General features: G+C 39.0%; 2 protein-coding genes across 3 annotated transcripts; both read right to left on the minus strand.

Moving 5' to 3' along the window:
- Positions 1-300: 300 nt before the first annotated feature.
- stm (starmaker) lies at positions 301-8,139 on the minus strand. 2 transcript variants are annotated; one of them, XM_018686662.2, is made up of 14 exons: positions 8,011-8,139; positions 7,025-7,083; positions 6,783-6,800; positions 6,550-6,582; positions 5,262-5,297; positions 5,104-5,142; positions 4,892-4,927; positions 4,731-4,775; positions 4,274-4,312; positions 4,096-4,134; positions 2,387-3,334; positions 1,724-1,780; positions 1,445-1,494; positions 301-771 (listed from the first exon to the last, which is right to left on the minus strand). In XM_018686662.2, exons 1-13 carry the CDS (start codon positions 8,019-8,021, stop codon positions 1,484-1,486), a joined length of 1,371 nt encoding a protein of 456 aa, XP_018542178.1. In that variant the 5' UTR covers positions 8,022-8,139; the 3' UTR covers positions 301-771; positions 1,445-1,483. The 2 variants fall into 2 exon arrangements, with proteins under 2 accessions (XP_018542178.1, XP_018542177.1); XM_018686661.2 differs by having other exon boundaries at positions 4,731-4,784; positions 8,011-8,138.
- Positions 8,140-12,363: 4,224 nt separating this feature from the next.
- Positions 12,364-16,851, minus strand: si:ch211-133n4.6 (uncharacterized protein LOC797776 homolog). The gene is made up of 10 exons (XM_051078583.1): positions 16,729-16,851; positions 16,281-16,342; positions 16,126-16,152; positions 15,877-15,909; positions 15,256-15,288; positions 14,472-14,504; positions 14,186-14,218; positions 13,975-14,004; positions 13,845-13,886; positions 12,364-13,394 (listed from the first exon to the last, which is right to left on the minus strand). The coding sequence occupies exons 1-10, from the start codon at positions 16,737-16,739 to the stop codon at positions 13,141-13,143; spliced, it is 558 nt and encodes a 185-aa protein (XP_050934540.1). The 5' UTR covers positions 16,740-16,851; the 3' UTR covers positions 12,364-13,140.
- Between the last annotated feature and the right edge of the window lie 7,857 nt (positions 16,852-24,708).

The following is a 24,708-nucleotide window of genomic DNA, read 5'->3' on the forward strand; positions in this document are numbered from 1 at the left end:
GTATTAAACTCTCACCCCTTCTACAAAAACCTTGTGTACTAATAATCTCAGCTGTCACTGTCAATCATGTGACCATGACTGTGGTGGTTGTACCGGTCTGTCCAGTCTCTCTTGTTTTGATTGCTCACTTGTGCTCTGTAGAAGAACATGAGTTTAACCTAAAACATCAGTTTAGTTCAGTTTTAGTATCTTCTGATTTGAAAAATGAAATCAGATCTCACATTATTACAGATCAATATCTAGAATATCTGATTGGCCACAGAAACATGTTGAAGTTTAAAATAAAGACTCAGCTAGTAGTAAGTTTCTGACAGTTCAAACTTTATTAGCAGTTCCTCTGTGTACAGACAATCATGTGTCTCTGACATCACTTCATTTTAAAAATAGTCATTAATGTTTGTAAAGTAAACGATGGACTGTATGTACATTTTAATGTGTGAAGACAGACACACAGAGAAGGTCTGAGATCAGCAGCTTCTTAAATGTTTCTGCAGTAGACTCAAGGCAAACAGACAGGCAGAAAGTGAGACAGGTTAAAGGACAGAGATGCAGACAGTCAATCAGAGAACGACAGATTTCTTCTTCTTCATTTCTATCACTTTGATGAAAACTAAAGCAGCCAGAAAAAAAGGCAACCAGTCAGGAGTTGAGGAAATGAGCTGAGGAAAAAACAGAAAGCTCAAGGTTGAAGTTTAGTTGCAGATTAGCTTGTTGTTTTTGTTGTTGTTGTCATGGCGACTGTATTCCTCTGTGGAGTTGGGGAGCTTGGATCTGGCAGGAGAAAACAGAAACTCCTGATAAGTCAGTGGTCTGATACATTCATCCTCACCTTATTAAAAACAGCTAAACTGTTGAATAATGCTGAAGCTGGACAAACTTGTGTTGAATTATATGTTAGCTTCTTTACATTAGTCTTTTTTTCACATTTCACCAGAATGTTTTTATTACAGTCGACTCAGTTCAGTTAAACTGTTGGACAGACAAGAGGTTAATGACCTTTACTCAGTCAGACTTATGTTCAGATAATAAAATCTTTAATGAACTAGTATATAGAGCCTGAGGGCCGTTTATTTAAAAATGTGCCAACAACCTGAAACTAATTCTGCTCAGATTAGTGTGAGTATGTTTCCTCTGGTCAGTAAAGAAGTCTGTTCTCTATAAAGAACATAGATGAGTAAAATCTATGATGAACAATTATAAACCTTGAGCTGCTTAAGTACTGAAGGGGCTGAGTCAATCTCTCAGAGTGATCTTAGTACCACCAGTTTTAATGTCAGAGACAGTGGTGGATGTATTTTATCTTATCTATATTTTAAACAAATCTGTAAGTAAGAAGTAAAAACTGGAAACAACAAAGGCAGACTGAAGATGAGACATGAAGATATAAAACTATATCATAATTTAAAGGTTTGGTTCCATCAGTACTGATAGTGTGAGATGATACCTGGAGTCAACGAGCTTCCACAGTTCAGAGGCTGAGTGTCTAAACCAAAGCTGAAAGAAGAAAACAGAGATTTAAAATGATCCAGCTCTGGTTCAGTCTGATTCACAGAAACTCCTTAACTACTGGTGTTTGCTGGATTTTAAGATCTAGAAAGAGGCAATAGATTCAAAAACTGGATCCAGTTCTGCACGTGAACCTTGACCGTCCAGTGCGATAACTAGAACTGAGGTGTGATCAGCTTTAAGACAGCATGATGTCACAGTACAGTATGACCTTTACCCTCTGTTGTGGCAGGGATGGCGTCATCAGGTTGGTCTGGTTGATCAGCGAGTGGCGCTACAACAAGAAACAACATGAAAACTAATTAACATACAGAAACTGAATCCTGGGCTGATAGAAGTCAGGCTCTGTCAGGTTCTGGGAGGTGAACCATGGACATTTGTTCATTTATGTTCTGACATATTCAGTTTGAACCTTTAAATGAGTCTTGATGTTTGAATTCTTCTTTTTAATCTGTAACATCTTCATCTGATCTTTGAGTTCTTCATCAACCTCTGAATTCTTTATCTTTACTTTTTCAGCTTGTGAACTAATAATCTTGACCTGAATTATTTATTTTAGCTTTTTATCTCAATGCTTTAATTTCTTTTGATAACCTCAGAGTTCTTTGTCCTCACATCTGATCTCTTCACCCTAATATTTATCTTAATATGAACTCATGAATTCTTTGTTTGTCCTCATGTCTCTCCATCTCTGTGTTCTTCTACTTGACCTCTAAAAACTTCATCTAGACCTCCTGGCATCAGAAGAACATATGAACTCATCTGACATCTGAATTCTGAAGTACTTCTGAATACTTTATGACCTCTGAAATCTTTCTTTGACCAGTGCTAGTTTCCTGTCCATCACTGGTTTAGTTGTAAGTTATTCATCATAGTTTACCTTCAGTTGAGTCCACAGATTCTGGACTCTGCTCGTCAGCTTCCTCAGTATCTGAGTTTGCAGAATCCTCCTGGACCTCCTCCTCAGGTTCCTCAGTATCTGACTTTGCAGAGTTGTCCTGGATCTCTTCCTCCTCCTCAGGTTCCTCAGTATCTGACTTTTCAGAGTCGTCCTGCATCTCTTCCTCCTCCTCAGGTTCCTCAGTATCTAACTTTGCCGAGTTGTCCTGGATCTCATCCTCCTCCTCAGGTTCCTCAGTATCTGAGTTTGCAGAGTCATCCTTGATCTCTTCCTCCTCCTCAGGTTCCTCAGTATCTGAGTTTGCAGAGTCGTCCTGGACCTCTTCCTCCTCCTTCTCAGGTTCCTCAGTGTCCAGCATGTCACTGCTGTCCTGGTTGTTGGCCTCAGCGTCACTCTCAGTGTTGCTGTCCACATCACTACTGTCACCCTGACTCATCTCACTGTCTGCTGCACTCTGAGTTTCCCTGTCCTCTTTGTCCTTGACCATGCTGTCATCAGTCCCTTTGCTGTTGTCCTCCTCTGTGACCTCCTGCTCACCCTCTGCTGCTTCTGCCTCCTCTGACATATCAGCTTCTGTTACATCATCTCCTCCCTCCTTCAGTATCTCTTCTATTTCTGGCTCCTCACTCCCTTCCTCTCCCCCCTCCTCTAAGTTCTCCTTGATCTCCTCCTCAGTCTCATTCTCAGACTCGGTCTCATCTTGGTCATCTGAGGTCACCTCAGAGTCGTCCTCGGTCTCACTGTCAGAGTTTGATTTTTCAATGTCCTCGCTGTTGTCAGCGGTCTGACTGTCGTCCTTGTCGTCTGTGGTCACCTCAGAGTCGCCCTCAGTGTCACTGTCTGAGTTTTCAGTTGAGTCAACATCGGTGTTGTCGTCAGAGGCCGTGCTGTCGTCAGTTTCTTCTTCGGCTGCAGGGTCTTCAGTAGCTGAGGGTTAGAGACAAACATTGGCATGGTGGTGAATCTGTCTAAATCCTGACGGGTTCAAGGAATTGACTTAGGTGAACAAGCCAATCATTGAACACTGCTCCTGTGGCAGTGTCAGGCTGCATGTAACGTAACATAATGACTCAAGTAGTATATATGTACAGGTGATTTAAATTCCACAGAAAAACAATGTGACACCATGTTTAATCAAACATCAGGGTTAAAACTTCATCTGCATCTCATAATGGATTAATAACATTTATTATGAATAGATACAGGAGCAGGGGTAAACTGTGCATAGTTCCATCAAATGCCTGACAAACAAACAAACAAATTCTCCAACAGATTCAAAGAATACTAGTAGTAGAGTACTATTACAAGTAGTGGTAGGAATACTAGCAGCTCCATGATGAAACCTATTTGATTCAGCCTTGAACTACGAGTTTATCAGTTACTGATCACCTCTAAATTGTTTGATTTCTACTCAGAATGATGAACTGATGGTTTTCTATTGAGTGGTTCACATCAACCCTAATAATAACAATAATACTACTAATCAGGGAGGCATCTGATTAGTTCCAAATCTGACATTTGTCACATGACCTCTCATACAGATCAATCACAGCTGATTTGTATAAGTAAAACAGTTTCTGTAGGTTTGTTGTAGCTTTATTAAATCAGTGATGCTTTTCTCTGTTTTCTGGCAGACAAAGAAGGAAGAAGGAAACTTGAGGCTGAAGTCAGGAGAACAGGTAGATTACCTTCTGCTGGTTCAGCAGAGTCCATGCTTTCAGTGACTTCTGTGGAAACAAGTCAGGACTTATGATGATGATGTCATCATGATATGTCACATACATATACAGTGGCAGTAGTGCCAGGTAAACAGACACACAGGTAGACAGACAGACCAACAGACAGGTAAACAGACAGACAGGTTACCTTGAGTCTGTTCCTCAGAGTCAGTGTTCTCTGCATCAACTGCGGAGACAAATAAAAGTACAGTGATGTGATAATGTTTATGATGTGTCACATTCATCGTGTCAGAGGTGCAGTAGTAGTAGTACAGTTATCAGTAATAATAATAACACCAGCACTACTTGTTTTAGTGGCAGTATTAGCGATTAGCAACAGTAGTTTTGCATCTATTTGTGGTGGTTTTGAATCTTTGTGGTGGTTTTTTCATCTCTTTGAGTCTGTTTGTGTTACTTTTGTGTCTCTTTGCATTTCTGTGTAGTATTTTGAGTGTTGTAGTGGGTTTGAATCTCTTTGTGGTGGCTTTGTGTCTTAGGGCCCAGAAGCCCCCTGACTCCTCAGGCCCTGGGCCAGGTCATGAACCAGTCCATGACTGGTCTCAGGGTTGGGATGTGGAAACCTGAAGATTGAAATGTGTTCTCACCATCAGCTTTGTCCCTTTGCTCTGTTGTGGAATCATCAGTGTTGTCTGGAGCAGCTTACACACAAAACAAAATAAATTAAACTTATTCAAAAATGAAAAGAAAGAGAAGAACAAGAAGAAATCAGTAAAACTGGAAACTGCTTAAACCACATGACACTGACCTGGTGACTCAGAGGTGTCATCTGATGCTGAGGGAGCTGAAACAGACAGACAGGTGAGCAGACAGGTAACAGACAGACAGGTGAACACACAGGTAACAGACAGACAGGTGAGCAGACAGACAGGTAAGAGATAGACAGGTAACAGACAGGTGAACAGACAGGTAACAAATAGACAGGTGAACAGACAGACAGGTAACAGACAGACAGATTACCTTCAGTCTGTTCAACAGAGTCAAGGTTGTCAGCAGGATCTGTGTGGACAAATAAATGTGTATTTACATTGTGTGTAGTGTTGTTGTGTAGTGTTGTGTTGTTGTGTAGTGTGTGTTGTGTTGTTGTGTAGTGTTGCTGTATTGTTGTGTAGTGTTACCTGGCGGTGCAGTCACAGGTTCGACTGTAGTTCGTCCTAAAACAGCAATAATAAAATTAACATGATGCATCTGAGGCCTGAGGCCTGTACTACGAAGTGAGGTTACTGTCTTATCAGAGTAACTTCAGGAGTAACTTAGTGACGTCAGGTGTAACTTCCTGATTAACCTGTACTACAAAAGGTGGATAGGTTTTACCCAGGGTCTGCTGCCATAGTAATTTATGCTGCATCTCTAAACTGCTCAGAGCAGTTTACGTTCATGGTTAACTCGGTGTTAGGGTTAGGGTTAACGTGATGTTATTTTTAGGTAAGTACCGCCCCACAGGTGGAAGAACCAATTGATATTGGCTGACTCCGTAGGACTAAAGACTGTCAGTCCCTCCCACCCCCCCCCCCCAAAAAAGGTAGTGGCTAGTAGAAGTATGTGGACCAATAAATGGTGTTTTTTTATAAATGCTCCGTATTTTCCATTTTCAATTTCAGTTATTTAATTTGTATTTTTTTCTCACAGTCAAGCAGCAGAATTTAGCATCATTGGTGTTGCATATTATCGATTTGAATAATAATTTAACTGGGGGTGGGGGGCATTATTGTCCTGAAAGACAATATAATGTGACAGGCTGTTGTAAGTGTAGACTACAGACCAAAACATGCAGCATTAATGATGGAAATATGAATGTGTAGCACTTTATAGGATGTTTCTATTTGATCCAGGTTCAGTTTCCACTGAGGCTTAAATACTGTTAACATGAAGTTCATGTTGAACATAACAGCATTACATTCATACATATACAGCCTGAGTGTTCCAGGCAGAACATCATTAACAGGAACAGCTCATTCTCAGACATGTGACCCACGTGTTGACTGTAATCCAAGTATGTGAGAAATGATCACATATCCGTGTCCTTACATCTCATTTTACAGATGAAGAATCCAGAGAACATGTGACCAGTCTCCCTGTCTTTGTTGGTTTGACATTGTGTCGTTAGAGTCTCTTTAAATTCCTCTAAACCTACAGAATTAACGTGCGCTCTTCATCTGAAAGATACGGTACACGCCCCTTTAATGAACACGCACTAACTCTGATTGAGTTAACACCGACTCAATTTACCAACATCTGAACCACCGTCGTACCGTTTAACACAGATCGAGGCGGTCAGGGTTTGTCAACCCCGACTTTCCTTGATAATCCCGAGTTAAACCAGAAGAGGTTCAACTCCATTCATAGTACAGACCTCTGAGCTGCCTGTGTGTGTGTGTGTGTGTGTGTGTGTGTGTGTGTACGTACCATTCAGGTGAGCCAGCAGTGGTGCGCTTCTTTCTGAAACAGAACAAACAATAAACACACAACTCGTATTAAAATGAATTCACTTGATGTAATGGCGCCTTCAGCCTATAGAGGGCGCTGCCAGGACTTTACACTGTATGTATGATGTAACGAGTCTGCTGCGCTCTGATTGGCTGCTCTGCTTAAAGGCAATATAATGTTTCAGTTACTAGAAAATAAAAGTTCATATTTACCATCATCTGTTGTCACCTCTGTGGGACAAGAAAACACCTGATCAGACCATTACAATAAACGATCAATACAATAAACGATGAATACAATAATCGATCAATACAATAATTGATCAATTCAATGATCGATCAATACAATAATCTATAATTGATTTTCAAAATTGAATGAAATTTGAATTGTTAAAAACTAAAAGCAGTATTGATTGTTAATAACATTATTGATTAACTATGATGTCATAGTTTACCTGGGAGTGGAGCTGCCAGAGAAATGGCAACAAGAGAAACGAACAGCAACACAACACACCTGTAACACACACACACACACACACACACACACACACACACACACACAGACACAGACACACACACATTAGTTTCCGATGCAAAGTGAATGATGATTTGACTGCATCTTGTTTGCATGATGTTGGACAGGAAGAGAGAAGGACAAAAAGTTTTCCACTCTGTTACAGTGAAACATAAATAAACAATGAAACTGAAATTAAAGCATCAGAGAATTATTAAACTTTAGATCCATGTGAACTGATAAAACCACAGAAGAAGAATTTAAAGAATGTGGACCAAGAAGTGATGAATATCAGGTGTGTGTAGTGACAGGTGTGAAACAGTGAAACCAGTTCTCAGCCTGAAGGGTTAAATGACCCTCTTTGTGTTTCCTGCACAGAAAAGACAAAGCGTCTCTTCTTTTCCAACGTATAGAAAGAAATGAGCTGTGAGAGAAAAGATCCTCAGAGAGACTGAAAAGCTTTAAGGTTCAGAATGAGAGTCGAGTGTCGGGTAAGAACCAGAGAAGACTGAAGCTTTATCCTGAAACACTGGAGTCCTTCAGACTCACAGAGACTGGACCTCATGTTAAACCTGCAGAACTGAAACATCATGGACTTGAACTCATCATAAGGAAGTTTAGCTTTTTCAGCTCAAATAATAAGTCAGAGAAAAAACTCTCATCTCTCCTGAAAGGACGAAACAACAGAAGTATCCAGATGTCCAACCGTCAGATCAATCATAGATCAATCACAGATCAATCACAGATTTAATGTCACAGAGAGCAGACAGAGTTTTCAAAGCTTCATACGACGCTAAGTTGTGGCTGTGATGTAGAATAAATTTACGGAGATAAAAGCGAAGATAAAATCAGTCTGTGCCTCAGACAGTTTGATAAAGTGAAGAATCAAACTTATCGATTATCTGTGTTTATTATTGATGAACTCACCGCTGCAGCATGTTGTTGTTCAGAATGTCGACAGGAAACAAACTTTACTGTGAAGAAGAGTTTCTGAACTCAGCTGAAAGGAGGAGCAGCTTTTATACTCCGACTCTCCTCCTCCTCCTTCTCTCCTCCCCCCTCCCTCTGATCACTCGTCTGTTTACACTCACTTTAACTCTGTTTGATCCTCCATCAATTCACTGTGAATTCACTGTGAATTCATTGATTGAGTCAGTTTCAGTTGAAGTTAAATTACAGACATTAGTATAATATTTCAGACCAGAGTTTAATCCAGACATAATCCAGATTTTCACCAGGTTTAGACCAAAACTAGATTACCAAACTTGGTGGTTCAGGTTAGAGACAGACAGACACATGATTCAGGTTAGAAACAGACAAACAGGTGTTACTGACAACAGATCTGAGACAAACTGTGTTCGCTGCACAGGAACATTGATGTTACCTCACTTTGAACCAGATTTAAACTAGATATAAACCAGATTTAATTTCAATGAAGCTTCATTAACATTTTTGTTAAAAATGTAAACCTTAGAGACAAACTCAATCATTTTGGTTGTGAACTGGCCACAGACACTGTAAACCTACCAGGAAACGTAGGAAAATATATTCATTGTGTGTGTGTTCAGTGTGTGCTCTGTGTGTGGGTGTGTGTGTGAGTAGGTATGTGTGGTATGAAGGAGAACTGGTTGGACAATATTTACCAGAAATACAAAGAGTTTGTGAGAAGGAATCTGTTGAATTAGACTCATGTAGAACAATAAGAGACACACATTAACATGTTACTGATAAAACTTCACAGTCTGACTTATAAATATCTCTGTTTCTACAGGTTCTGAGCTTCAGATAAAATCATCTGTTTTTTGAATGAAGTTTGGCCTGAGGATACTCTGTTCAGTTAATGAAAAATCCCTCAGCCTTTATTTTCCAGTCACATGATTATTATTAATGATCTTTATTTAAACAGTTAAACCTGACTGGATGAACCAGACTAACCACATTCCAAATCAAATCAAAAGACTGAAGACGGAACCACATAGCTGCAGGGTTCACCATGACCCAGGACCATGACCCTGGACCAGGTCAGCGGGCTTCAGACTTCTGTTTATCTGTTTATTCATCTGGATGTTACTTTGATATATAGCACCCACCTAAACATTGTTATAGACCAAGCACACACCCCTATGGCAACAGAGGCCTCCCCCAGCAGAACAGTGCTCCCACCACACCACAAAAACTGCCTGGACCTGACTAATGTGTTGGTCCCCCTCTTGGACATCAGCAGTGGATCCTTTGGGTCCTGTGGGTTGCAGAGTGGGGCATTTATGCAGTTTGTATAAAATTACTGAAAAAGAAACGAGATGAGTGAAAGCGATAAATCATTCATCTGATTTTCTTCTATATTTTAGAAAATGTTTAAAACTGACTCACTAACATTTCCACTGTGTTTAAACAGTGAAATTGTATTTTTATTGTTGTTGTTAAACAGAGTGATATTCAGTATTTTCACTTCCTGCAACTTGCAGGACACTTTCAGTTGAAAAGCTGCTGAAGATAAAACAAGAACTCCACGAATAATGAGAATCAAACTGAACCTTCAAACTCCTCTGTGTGTGTATGTGTGCGCGCACATGTGTGTGCTTTAATTGCAGTATTTCCTTGTGTGCAACAGTTTCTGGGAAATTCCATCAACTCACTGGATGAGAAACTTTTCTTCTTCTGTTCCTTCATTCAACATAAAGAAAACACGACAGCAGATCTTCCTGCTTGGCTTTAATCTAACAGCCACTATTATTATTATTATTATTATTATTATTGTTGTTGTTGTTGTTATACATTAATATCATTATAAATACAGACACATTCAGATTATTTACTAATTATTTAACAAACAATGAAAACGTTAACAGAGAAGGAAACTCTAAGAGAAAATATCAGGCTTTAACTGTGTGTTTAACTGTAAATTTCCCCATTGTGGGACTAATAAAGGATTACCTTATCTTATAGACAGGTGTTACAGACAGATGTTAGGGGAGTAATTAACATATATTTTGTATGAAAACAATATAAATTCAGTGTCTGTTAAAAAAATGAATTGCATCCTGAACTTGGTTCAGTTTTAAGAGACTGAGCTGAAGGTCGACTGAGGACAGAAAACACACAACAACAAAGACTGTGATAAATTAGTGTGTGTGTGTGTGTGTGTGTGTGTGTGTTAGCATGCTAACAGCCTCTAATGAGCTCTGTCTATTCACCTCTGTTTGATGAATCAGTTTAACAACTGGAGCGGTTTCCAAAGACAAACACAGTCTCAGTTTAAACTGTCTCTGCATGTTCAAATTAAGTTCAGATAAACTTTATTAACATGGTGCTGTTGCTGAACAACAAACAAGTCTAAACAAGTTTAAAACAAGTTTAAATTTGATGAAAGTAAATGTTGGTAAATGTCAAATATAAAATATGTTTCATATTTTAGGGGCTGGTCTATTACCTCATAATCATCCTGTGGTTATCATTGTTAAAATAAATAACAAATCTGCTTCAGCAGTGATTTCTAAAACAGTTTTAAGATTTAATATGATGGCAGATAATAATAATAATAATAATAATAATAATCTGTTCAGACTCATTTGGTAACTAATGACTGATGAATGTGACCTCTGTGTTTCTGATAGTATTAGGGTTAGGAGTGATTCTGACTGAGTCACTGTCTCTGAATGTTTCACTGTTTCTCTGTCTGCTGCCATTTTGTTTCTGCAGCAACACAGTTCAACCAAACAACTATGTTTACACACACACACACACACACACACACACACACACACACACACACACACACACACACACACAGTTTCATTGTCTTTCCTCTGGGGGGCAGCACAGAGCTGATCCTGAAACTAAGGATGTTTTCTATCAATTTAACTTTCAGTTATGTGAAGTCGTTGTCGTCCATCACTGTCTCATGAACCTGTTGTCTATAAACACTTTTATTATCACAGAGATGTTAGAGAGCCTATAAACAGATAGAATCCTGAGGTTGTGTGTTGTGTGTGTTTCATATGGGACCCAATGAAGCCTTTTTCTGTTTGTGCAGGATCAGTGAAGTCCAACTGAACCAGGATCAGCCTCCTGAAACTGACTTCAGACTGTGAAATGTGAATTTCCCTGGAGATAAATAAAGTCTCTGTCAGTGGAAACAAAGAACCAGGACACTAAAAATGAGGTATTAATATTTAGACTAGGAACAGGACCAGGATCCAACTCAGGCTTTATCTATATTTAGTTAGTTTGTTGTTGGTCTGATGAGTTAAACCTCAGTGTCAGTGGTTTTATTAACTGCCACCATGTAACACACAGTTCCTGAATAAAAAGCTGTGACTCCAACTAGACTGCACCCATCAGAAGAAATCAGGAAGTGAAGAAGGTGTTTCCCTGCCTCAGATTTGTGAGGACACACAGATCTGTCTGTCCATCTTCTCTTTTTCACTTCCTGATGTTTTTCTGGAGGGAAAATCCCTCCCCCTCTTTGTGTTTCCTTGTTTCCATGGTAACCATAAGAAGATATTGATAACCTGATCAGATATCATTCCTCCACAGACACATTTGTAATTATTCTTAGCAGATTTTCATTTTTCTCACATTTTGTTGTTGTTTTCAGTTTTCAGTTTTCAGACTCTCAGAGTATCTGAAAGTGTTAAGTGATAAAAATGATGAAACTTAAACCTGTTTGTTTTTAATGTTTCTCAGAGCCTGAGACACTCAGAGATGACAAGGAAGAGAAGAGTCCATCCTGCAGTGTGATAAGCTTAACACGTCAGAGGAGGAATACCAACACGTCTCTCCATTGACAGACAAACAACACCTGACATATAAGACTTTCACTTGGGAAAACTCACCAATCAGAGAAGACCAGCAACACCACAGGTACGGATATAAATGAAGGTCAGTGATGTTACATTTTTGTTTATATGTGAGTCTCATCCAGTATTTTCTGATCCTCCCACATGTTGATGAGCATCCTGCTGCCTTCAGTCCTCATCATTAATACATCAGGGCTCTGACCATCAGATATTTTTCCCCTATATTTTTTTTATATTGCTATTTTCTTGTTTTGTTTCTTATAGACATAATTTTGGAATATTTTGGGATATTGTACCTATTTTCACTGTTATTGAAAGATATTTTTCTCTAATGTCCTCACATGCTCCTGTAGTGAGAGCTCAGGGTCATGTTTGTGTTTGAATTTCAGGAGCTCACTGACCCTCAGATATATGGGAACCTGAGGTGTTGCTGGTCTCCTCTGATTGGTGGGTTTTCCCAGGTGAAAGTCTATATGTCAGGTGTTGTTTGTCTAAGTTTTATTTAGGACTGAGGACCGAAAACATTGTGTTAATAAAGTGAGTTTGAGTAATGGACAGTTTGACTTTATTAAAATATAACAAAAGAAACAAACATGTTGTTTCAGCTACAGTCTGGGAGTTATGAATGAAGCAAAGTAAAACACATAAAACAGATAAACTGAACAGATTTAATACTCTGAGGTCTGCAGGTGTCCAGAGGCCGAAATCACGAAACAAACTGAGAATCACTCTGAACTCTGAGCGGAAAGAGTCACAGAATGATTTGGTTTCTTTTTCTAAATCATCTGAAAGACCTGTTTCATTTAGAGCTTCTTCCAAACATCAACTACAAACAGCCCAGTGAAGAAATTCAGTTTCATGTCTGAACACACTGTACAAATAAAGTTGGTTTGAATACAACCCCTGGATCCTGGATACCTGTAGTCATTCTGGTCAACCAATCAGACGACCAATTGGACAATTGATCAGGTGACTGATCAGATGATCGGCTTGGTGTGTGCAGAGTTTCGTTTTCAGACTGAAGGTGACCATGAACCTGCTGTGTGTATTTGAACTTTAACGTGTATTTCCACGTGTGTTCAAACAGGACACATGTTTATCTGAGTAAATGTGTTCATGTGTGTCACTCGTCTCCGTGTGAGATAGATTACATCTTCTTATACCTACATACTTGTTGTGTGTGTGCATGTGCGTGCTGACCCACCTGTGAAGGTACATGTGTATGTGTGTGTGTTCATGTGTTGTGATGTGTGTTGTGTTATATTTGGCGGCGGTTGGCCCTGGATCGTCTTTTGGACGTTCGGCTCCTCACCAGAGCTTTCGGCTGAGGGATGATTGGCTGAGGTGGGAGGGGGGGGTTTTGGATGACGCGGGTGGAGCTTATGGGGGGAAGGGCAGGGCTCTGTTGGACATTGGGGGGGGGTTGTTGTAGTTGGACAGGGCTCTGAGGTTTGGCTGAGCGAGAGCTGAACTTTTTCTTCCCTCCCTCTTCAGAGTCGGAGCTCTCATCCTCTGAGAGACAAACACAAACAGATGTTGAACATCCAGAGGTGAAAAAGTACCAAATATCACACTGTAAAAATACTCAGTTACAAGTAAACGCCTTCATTTGAAATGAGTAAAACTACAAACATCAGCAAACTATATTAAAACTAAAAGTACTCATTCTGTTAGTGTTATACTGTAATTGATTACATTAGACAATATATTGTTTCCATGGGAACATGACGCTGTGTAACATCTTTATGTGCAGAGTAACTAGTAACTTGTAACTCCAGTTATCCAGTTAGATAATAGCAATGAAATCTACAATATTTCCCTATAATTGTAGTATAAGTATAAAATACTAAAAGTACAAGTTTCGCAGTTACTATGATATATGTAAAGTTGATTTGTATATTATTGTTTATGGTATAATGTAGTAAAGTGTTTCTAAGACAGTACAGTGTAATAATGTCTCACCATCTTCTTCCTCCACACTGTTTGCAGCAGCTGCAGCAGGTTCTGAAATCAATCAATCAATCAATCAATCAGAAACTGTGGTCAAATCTAATTAGATATTCAGAGGTAGAAGTAAAAAAACAGAACGTACCAGGTGCTGTTACCTGATTGGTTGCTGGGGCTACAAACAAACAACAAAAAACAAATAAACAGATGATAAGAAATAAACAAATGAATGGTTGTATTTATTATCTAAAGATTAAAGAATAAAAGAATCCATGGGTCAACATTTTGATGAAAGCCAGGATGAGTAGATGAATGGATGGATGAATGAATGAACATAAGTATGAACGTGTTTTTACCGTCTGCAGTCTCTGAACTGGAGCTGCTGGTGTCTGAAAAACATCAACACTCATTTTATTATCTGCTGAGCTGCTCACACACACATGAGCAAATGAACAGGTGAGTGGGTGAACAGGTGAGCAGGTGAACAGGTGAGTCACAGTGTTGTTGAATGTTGAAGCAGAAACGTAATTCTGATGGATCTGATATCAGGAAACAGCTCTCAGTGTGAACACATGATACCTCAGGTGAATGTTTAGGTGAGGATTATCATCATCATCATCATCATTATCATCACGTTCCTACCTGAAGGTCCTCCTCCATAATACTGAGGTTCATCTGAAAACAGAGAAGAAATTAATCAGTAAAACAAAGACGTCTCTGATGTCGAATATTTAAGCTAAATCAGAGTTTATTGTAGATTCATGACCAAATATTGAAGATGAGTGAAATGTATTTTCATGTTTTTACAGGAGGAAAATGCAGAACTGATTTTTAAGATCTTGTCATGTGAAGGCAGGTAAATCACAGGTGTAATTAGACGTAATCAGTTCAGCTTCAGCTCAGTCATTGTCATGGTTTATTGGGATGCTTTTATTTATCAACACCTGAAATTCCACTGCTGAGTCTCAATAGAAAGTTTATCAGGTTGACCACGAGATGTCAGAGTAAGACAGGTAACCTCAGGTAAAAACTGATTCCACTCTCTTTATTTATTCCATCAGACATGTGAACAGCAGGAGAAAAGTTTAAATGTACAGACTGATCACTGCAGACATTTGTATATATCTTCGTGGTCATTAAACTGACATTTGCCACATGATGTCTTCATCTGTGGCTCTACTTTTCACCTGTTGACTGCTATGTTTTGCAGCAGTAGTTGTTATGTTAGTTCTTATGTGAAATTTTCTGAAATATAAAATTATTTTTTTCATTTTTAAAATGTCAGTGAGAAAAGAAATGGTTTTAAGGAATTAATGACTGACTGAATCTGATAAATGAGTATTTTTTTTGTTCTCTGTTCTTTAACAGATTCAAAGTTAAATTCAGAGGTTTTGGTTGGGGGTGGGGTGTGGGGTGGGGGGCTTACCTGGCTGATCAGGAGAGACAGCGTTCATACTCTCTGAAACAACAGAACAGTTCATTCAGAAATTAATTGAACTTTACAGTCATGACTGACTGACATGATTTCTCAGTAAACTACTCACTCTTATTTTAAAAAATGAATGAACGTTTAGTTTTCAGTCTCTGGTGAATCACTGACTGATTTCATACATAAAGGGAGTTGAGCTGAGTTTTGTCAGAAATTTGATACTGATTATATTCCTCTGTTATTTTCTTTGCTTCTGCAGGGAATGTGTATGAAACATTATCAGTCATTTTAATGAAAGATACTCCAATATGCAGATGATACACATCTGTATGTGTGTATCTCTGCCAGCTTTCTGTCTTCTTACTACTTCTCTTTCTGATAATTGATAAATAAATATCAATATTGGAATAATTCTAAAAAACTTCTTTCAGGTCAGAGAGACAGAAACTAACTGCATTCCAACTGATCAGACAGATCTGGGAGTGATTTAGATTCTAAACACAAACTTTATTTCTTCTTTTGACACAAAACATGTTTTTTCATTTTAGGATCATCAGTGATGTTTCATGTTTTCATTATTAACAAACTGAAACACCTGAGTCTTAAAATGTGACTCACCTGTGGGAGCCTCATCAGATGTTGAATCTTTATCTGACAAACAGGTGAGACATAGACAGGTGAGACAGAAACAGGTGACACAGAAACAGGTGAGATAGAAACAGGTGAGATAGACAGGTGAGACACAGACATGATACAGAAACAGGTGAGACACAGACATGTGAGACAGAAACAGGTGAGACAGGGACAGGTGAGACAGAGACAGGTCCAGTGTAAATGTCAATGATCAGAGACAGACAGGTGATTTACCTGTTGACATGACTTGTATTCCAGCGTCTGCAAACATGAAACAGTTTGATTAAAAACAGGTATGTCTGTCACCAGCCAATCAAACTGGAATGTCATCAGTTTTTAATTTAATTATCAGTCAGAACAGATATTGATCAGATGATTTTATATCTAACCGCTGGAGTCAAGGTCTCCTTCCACCAGCAGGATGAACAGAGAGAACACAAGAACAACGTTCCTGCAACACAAACACAACACTCAGTCTGAGAATCTTTCTGTCCTCACAGGGCCACCATACTTCCAACACACTAAACCTTAACAGCTCAAACAGTTTCTGCTGCTTCACATTTTATTTTCATTTAGACACCTCTCTCTGATTGCCTCCTTCCATTATAACAGAAAAACAAGAACAAACTAACAAATGAAAATAGTTCAGACCTTAAAATGTAACGTTTATCCTGGGGGTGGTGCTGTAGGATAAATCTGGACAAACTTTATCTACATCTTTAGAGCTGATTTAAGATGTTAACCTTAGAAATCAGCTGTGACGTGTTGCATTGTGGTTCAACAGGTCTGTACGCTGCTTCAAATTTAAACTGAAACACACAGAGATGATGGACGTACCTGGTGAACATGATGCTGTGAGGTCAGACAGGTCCCTGATCAGTATGACAGGTAGATTATCAGTCAGACAGGTGAATGCTCAGGTAGGCAGACAGGTGAGTGTTACAGTACTTCAGTATTGCACTGCAGGAATCTTGTGGCTCTGAGTGTCTGGTGGAGGTTTATATATCTGCCTAAATGTCAGCAGGACAGAGGACGGACCAGAGAGAGGCTGTTACTGTGTGTGTGTGTGTGTGTGTGTGTGTGTGTGTCTCAGGTTTCTGTGTTAATGTTCTGCAGGAGGAGGTGAAGAAGACTCCCACACAGGTAAGAATTTCCATATCTGTGAGGACTTTGAAACCTGAAGTCAAACTTTAGACAAGAATTCACCTCATTGATGTGTTGCCAATATGTTGCTAATATGCTGCTAATGTGTAGCTGATGTGTTGTTGACGTGTTGTTGAGGTGTTTGTCTACACTTTAAAAACCTAAAAAAAAAAAAAAACTAAGACGCTGAAAAGAGATTTTCACCTCTGATGATAACAACCTGAAAACTAGGATTTTAATAACGTCTGAAAGAAGACTGTACTGACGTTAGAGGAACTTCTTCATGTTAATATCTTCAGTGTAAATCTGGTCCACACACACACACACACACACACACACACACACACTGACTGAGTGTTTGTGGAGTTTCCAGACGTCCTCACAGTTCGGGGAATCCCCCTCTGACAAACAGACACACACACACACACACACTGAGTCTGAACATTAGCAGCAGGTTGAATTTCACCAGACTCAGATGCACCTGATAGAACCTGGAGAACAATCAGAGCAGAACAATGACGCTTTACCTGGAAGCAGATCCACCACAGACCAGATCCACCACAGACCAGAAACACCACAGACCAAGACTGGGTTGCAGCATGTAACTGACTTAAAGTCATAAAGACTTAAAATCTTTCAGAAAGTGTCACCTGCTGATGGTGAACAGGCTTTAACAGGTCATATGTTGTGTTTTTATTGTTGTAGCAGGGAAGTTGTTCCATTTTTTAAAAACAGCACAATGTCAGTTACATGACACCTGATAGTTTGTGTGGTGCAAACACTTTGAATTTGGAGACAGTAACTCTCCACAGTTATAACCAGCTGCTGCTGTTTCTGATGTTGGAAATCAGAGTGTTGTTGTTTTAATTCACTGTTAGAGAAAAAGCTCTTTATAAAGTGTTCAGACTCATGTCTCTGTACTCCTGGCTTCACAGTCATCACAGTCATTGTCTGTGTCCTGTGAAGATGTCATTGGTGTGTTTTAGAGATAGACCGATATGGTTTTTTCAGGGCCGATACCAATCCTGATTACTAGTAGTCAAGGAGGCAGATAACCGATATTTGGAGCCGATATTCATTTGCAGTAAAAGTGAAAATATTGGTGCCAAAATTTTAAATAATACAAACTCCAACACTTAACTTTGTTTAAATGCCTTTACGCATTTGTTTATTAAACAGCTATGCAGATTTGCAACATGTTAAAGTTTTTTATCTTAGACAATAGACATCTTTGTTTTAAAATTCTAACAGAAAGTGCAGGGAACTCCCAGGCTCAGCAGCATGTCTTATAAAGTTAAATGAAAACTTGAACAAATAAATAGCTCCCTAAAGTTTTCTACAGTAAATACAGTTTTCCAAAATTTCAATACAACTGAAATGTTATTTTATCTTTCTCTTATCTTTAACAAAAACAAAAATTGCAGGGGGCTCCCAGGGTCAGCAGCTTCTCTTATAAAGTTAACTGAAATTTTAGATAAATAAATAAATAGCTTCCTGAAGTTTTATAAAGTAAATAAAACAAAGTTAAATAAAATTTGCACAGAAATGTGAATCTCAAATCAATTAGTAATTCCAGTTGAGCAGCACCAGATTATGGTGCAAAAAGCAAAGTTGTTCAGTATGCGTGAACACTGTGCATGCACAGCTTTCACTGCTGATTGGCTGTTAACCGTGCCGTGGCTCTGTGTGTAACCAAATCAGATAGTGCTGTGGGTGGGACAATGCTAGAGACAGAGTAGTGACTGCAGACAGAGAGGCGCAGCTGCATCAAAGCCAAAATAACCCAGTTTTAAATTGATCTCTTATCGGCTGTCGGATTAAAAAAAAAAAAAGGCAGATGCCGATATGCGTCAAAATGCCAAATATCGGTGCCGATAATTGGTCTATCCCTAGTGTGTTTTCTCATATGTGTTGCTGCGGTATCAGACAGCAGGGCAAACTCTGGATAGTTTTACTGGTCCATGATTAGAGGGTAGTCTCTCCCTGCCAGCTGGACCAGGTCTGTTCCCTCCTCCTTCCATGTTTCCATGAGTTTGCTGTGGGTCAGTAGAGGCTCCTTTGATTGTTGGTACCTGTGCAGTTGATATTTCTGGTGAAGCTGCAGAAATAACTAATTGTCTTTCTTCATATGTGACCAAAACATCATAGCTTTTCAATGTCCCTTGTGTGTGAGTGCATGGAGATGGGTATGATCTCTTTCCTTCACCTGAGAACACCACTGACCATTGACAGCTCCTTTTCAGAGCTCTGCTGTGACTAATTCAGCCTTTGATCTCTGAATTTTGCCCTATCTCCTCCTCACATCCAAACAGTGCTCCTCATATCTCCTTTTTTTTTGTTTGTGCACAGTTACTTCCTGCTTCCATCATTGTCTGCATTGCATAGGCCACAGGAAACCATGCCATCTTTTTAGGTGTCAGTGGACATATTGTTCTCGAGTATTTCCCAATGTGTCACGTTCATGTTCCTGCTGTTGTTCACTTTCCAGCAAGCTGCATAAAGGGTTAACAGATAGATTGGGACTGAATCTTCAGGCATAGTTAATTACGCCCAGCAAATCTCTGCAGAGAATAGTTTGTTGCCTAGGTAAATAATTTTACTCATCACAGACTGACACTTCTGTTTGTTCAGCTTCAGCCCCTTACCTCTTAGTGGCTCATCGTTCTCTGTCCACATCATGCAGACACTCCCACACCTTCCATGCCATCAACCAGGTGCTGCGTTGTCCTGTGGAAAACTTCAGGAGCTGAGGTGATTCCAAAGGGCGTATGAAGGCAACAATACCAACCAATAAGCTTGTTGAACATATAGCTCAGTTTGTTAAAACCCTGATGATGCATCCAGTGCAGAAAAAACACTGCTGCTTGTAATGTAATGTAATGTAACTTGTAATGTCTGACATTGTTGGAGGTCTGTGGGGCCATCTTTTGATCAATTAGGGCGAAATCCTTTGGATTGCTGCAGAGTCTCAGATCCTCAGGTCATTTTCTACATTGACAAAGGAACTGACCCAATAAGTAGGTTCCCCAGACATTCCTGAATGGTCACGATATGGACTTCTTTAAAGGGCAGGGGAAAATTATTTGGCTCTCAGAGAATATTCATATTGTTCTGGCATCATATAGGGAACCATTACTACAGGATGTTCTCTCCAGGTCTCTACACTATGTTCTATCATTTGCAGAACGTTTACCTCACAGCCGCACATACAATGCAATGCAAACAGCGTCACTCGTGTACTGGCTGTATCAGTACAACATAGTGTTGGTAATGAAAACATGATGTTTTCACAGACTCTGCTTTGGTGTCTGTCCCGTCTGATCCAGAATCAGTTTCTAGCAGAAGGATGTTTAAGGGTTAGGGTTAGGGTAGGGACAGACAGACATCAGACTACCTGTTGAGATGGATTCTGTCCAACAAACTCACCTGTCCAACTTTATTACAGAGCTGTTTCGATATTTGGAGGGAATCAAAGGATAGTCCACAGGCAAATAGGAAAATATTTGAGTGATCATAAAAACAAAATACATACAACACTACTTTACCTGACAGCACTAACAGTGTCATTAGTGATGTCTCTACAGGTATATACAGGTGTGTTGTTCATGATCAGACTTTTCTAACATTTTTTATAAATTGTTTCAATATAAACTCCAAACTATCTTGGTTAGTACTTTAGAAAATAAGTATTAGTCTCACCTGTTTGTTAGCTGTCGCTGTGGTTACCTGTAGTAATACACCTGATTTAGAACACTGGTTAAACCTTATCCTGAACTATTTCATGTCCACAGCGATTTGATTAAATACAATGCTATTAATACTTAATATTAACAGGCTAAAATGACATTTGAATAGAGACACAGCAGAAACAGCAGGTACCTGAAAAAATGCAGGTAATGTGTGTGTGTGTGTGTGTGTGTGTGTGCTGTTGTAATGAAAGCAGGTAGAATGGCTTCTGTCCCTGGAGATCCCCTCACACACACACACACATACCCACACTGTGATAATGGTGGTGGGGGGACAGTAGGGGGTTTTGGGGGTGGGGGGTGGGGAGTGGTATTTGAGTATCAAAGCCTCTTCTGTCTGAAAACGTCTTTCTGTGTAAACGGAGAGTCGACTGAACGGCTGAAGAAGCTTTTTAAAGCAGCGCTGCTTCATTCAGGCGACGCTGCAGCTTTGAAACACTGTAAGGTCAGATTTACATGTTTATAGACCTTCCATCCATTAATCAGTCCATCCATCCTTTCATCCATCCATTCTTCCATCCTCTGTCTGTCAGAGGGTCCCACAAGAGGAAGGACAGACCTGAAACAGAGGACAAAATAACTCAACATCTCTGAACACAATGTAAACTGAAAACAGCTGCAATATATGTGAAGTATTTACTGTTACTGTTGCAGTGTTGACAACATGATGCAGGAAGTAGATATAGAAAAAAAAGACGTTGATACAGTAGATACAATAGAGAAGGAAATAGATACAGTAGATACTGAGGTTGGAAAGATACCCAGGAATCTCCATCAAGTTTATAAGCTGGTGGTCTCTAACGTCTGACTCTAGCTGTTGGTCTCTAACATCTGATTCCAGCTGTTGGTCTCTAACGTCTGACTCCAGCTGTCACCAGATGAATAATTAATGTGTTAATAGTTATTACGTCCTTCAGTAAAGATCTCTGTTCCTTGTCGTGTTTTGCTGACCTCAGATCTGTTGTTTGCTCAAGGTTGAGCTGATGTGTCACATGACCAGTGGAGATGACCTTATAAGGACATGGCCTCTGAGATGTTTTCATTAAAGTGAAGAATTCTGACTGTTATTAGTTTTCTGGATTCCTGTGAAGTGAACTGATCTTTAAGTTTAGCCAGTGAAGGTTCGGCTGGACGGTGGCAAGCTGGTGCGTCTGCCAGCAGAGTAATAAGTCTCATCTCTCAGATCTCCATCAGCAGGATGAATTACAGACATACCAGACAGGATCACCGTATGAAACTGATCCAGGATCAGCTGATATGAAACTGGAGCACACTGTGTCTGTCTACATCAGCTCATCCAGTCTGAAACAACTCAGGTCCAAAACATTGAACTAAATACTGATGAGGTCTCACAGCTCAGACACAGTCAGTGTGAAGGGGAACTCCACTTAATAACTGCTACAACACAGGTTCATTCAGACACATTTAACCTCCTGCACACTGATTTTACAGTTTAAAGTAAGAAAACTTCTGCTTCATTTTACTGCTGCTTTAAACCTGAGTCTGTTTGAGGTGAACCAGGTTAACAACAGCTTTTGACCAGGTTGATTTTACAGACACATTTGACTGGACGCAGTTTACCTTTAATTCACTGTTAGAGAAAATCATTTAGTCAGTGTCTGTTGAACCTGAACTCTGTACTGTAGATATTGTATATTTCTTTCAGAATAAAACATTTGTGAAAATTTTAAATCCTGTCTCGGTCTCATACTTGCTCCAAGCTCCAGACTTCAGTCATCTGTTCTGTGATGTGTTTGCTGTCCTCAGGTCTGTGAGGCTGCTGCAGCACCAGAGTCCTGAACCCTGAACCAGGATTGGAGAGTCATGGAGGTAACTTCAGGTATAACTCTGGGTCTTCAGGATTCAGGTAAATCACCATGGTAACTGATGCTGAACACATGACCTGCTTCGGGTTAACTTCAGAGGATCAGATCAAACTACTGACCAATCAGATTGCTGCAAAACTACAGTCATCATGCCTACAGGATCCTGACAGGGACAATAGAGTTAACAATAAAGTGACAGATAATAAAGATCAATAGATATTTTTATAGATCAGTGAATGTCTTTTCTGTTTGTGTCCACTCTGGTTTTAAAACAGACTGAATAAATTCAGAATAACTATTGTAGCTTCATTTGAACAGAGTTACTTTACTCTGATTCACTGCAGCTCAGAATAACATGAGGAGAAATAAAAACTAAACCCTCTGATGTCTGTGATCAGAAACATGATCCACACACTGATCAATATTTCCAATCATTAGAAATGATTGATCTGATCAGACATGAACTCTGTCTCAGTCTGACGTTACTTTACTTTTATCTTCATTACCTGTTCACAACAGTTTGTTCATCATCAGAGAAAAGAACAAAAACACTCCTGTACTTCTTTATAGTACATCCTGAGCCTGTCTTTAATTATTGGAAATTATTATTTCTTTTGGCTGTTTCTATAAACAAATAAACCTGCAGGTGTCAGTATTTCTTCTCATATCATATTAAGTACTTAATTCATGGTTCTGATGGTGTTGCTGTAATTAAAAACTCTGCTTCTTTCATATGAATGCACTCATAGATCAGGAAATCCTGGGTTGGCTTACTGAGCTGATCAAGATCATCATGTGACCGTCTATAGATATATAATAAATAATAACATTTATATTCACATGAAATATTCACTCAGGATCCACGTTGTAAAAAACAACCTTCACCTGTCTGACTACAGACCATGTGAATTATTAAACCTTCATATTTATAAACCTATGTCAAAATATTATTATTAGCATTATTGTTATTATGGGTTTAACCCAGATCAGTTTTCTTCTCATCAGATATATCAGTCACTTTTATATCAGTATAACTGAGTGTCATTTAGACTTAGACTTAGAGACTTAGGCTTGACTTTATTAATCCCTTTGGGATGACTCCCTCAGGGAAATTAAATTTCCAGCAGCTTATAAGGAAAGAAGCAGCACACAGGACAGTTTGCAAACGATAACAACAACTGCTTGCAAACAGGTATAAAAATAGGATAAAGAAAAATAAACAATAAACTCTTAAATAAACAGTAAACTCTTAATATATACAAAATGTAGACAGAATAAAATAAGGATGAAATAATATGAATATAGAGAACAATTATTGCACTGTGGCAGTGAATGAGGTTATTGCACACAAAAGAAGAGTGTCCAGGTCTGTGTGTGAATGAATGAGTTTGAGCTGTTGATCGATGAGATTCAGCTTCATCAGTCTAGTTAGCTTTAGTTTATTTGAGTTTTAACCTCCCCCCCAAAAAAGAACCAACTCTGAGAGTAGAGAGATGATGATGGTTGTTACTGACAGATTCACAACTCCACCTGCTGGATGTTTACAGGTATTACACTGTGTACTACTACTAGCACCACTAGCACTAGTACTATTACTACTGCAACACCACTGATATACTGTGAAGAACAGCAGTAAACTGTTGTCATATGTAGGACATTTTGATTCTTACCAGGTGCCACTTTTTGTGATTCTTTTTTTACACCATATAAAATATAATCTGAAGAATCTACCAGAGAGTTTTAAAGTTGAATGAACTTTGTAAGATGTTTTTTTAAAGCAAATGTTAAAATATCTTAAAGTACTTTCTAAGTTATGTTTAGCTGCCATCACTAACAGTTTATAAGAATATGTTAAATTAAAATAACTTTATTTCAGATTCACTGATGTACATGTACATCAACACATTAGGACATTTTAACAAGTAAACGGTGTTCGTGTTTATGATGTTTGTAATATTAAATTAAGAAAAATCTTAACGGAGTTTGGTGGAGCAGCAGATATGATGACATCTTATTAGTTATTGACCGTCAGCTGATAAAAGAAGTGATCGATACAGTAATACTGTCCGGTGACGTAACAGCGTAACTGAGGACTATCTATA

Source organism: Lates calcarifer, linkage group LG3, assembly GCF_001640805.2.
Source record: "Lates calcarifer isolate ASB-BC8 linkage group LG3, TLL_Latcal_v3, whole genome shotgun sequence".
Lineage (NCBI taxonomy): Eukaryota > Metazoa > Chordata > Actinopteri > Centropomidae > Lates > Lates calcarifer.

Bases quoted from the DNA above. Each gene is read 5' to 3' on its own strand.
- stm (XM_018686661.2), bottom strand. The intron at 5,298-6,549 runs GTACGTACACAC...TTGCTGTTTTAG, and splicing joins ACTGCTGGCTCACCTGAATG to GACGAACTACAGTCGAACCT. The intron at 3,335-4,095 runs GTAATCTACCTG...TCTAACCCTCAG, and splicing joins CTCTGCTGAACCAGCAGAAG to CTACTGAAGACCCTGCAGCC.
- si:ch211-133n4.6 (XM_051078583.1), bottom strand. The intron at 15,910-16,125 runs GTAAATCACCTG...CCTGTTTGTCAG, and splicing joins AATACAAGTCATGTCAACAG to ATAAAGATTCAACATCTGAT. The intron at 13,395-13,844 runs GTGAGACATTAT...TTTGTCTCTCAG, and splicing joins CAGTGTGGAGGAAGAAGATG to AGGATGAGAGCTCCGACTCT.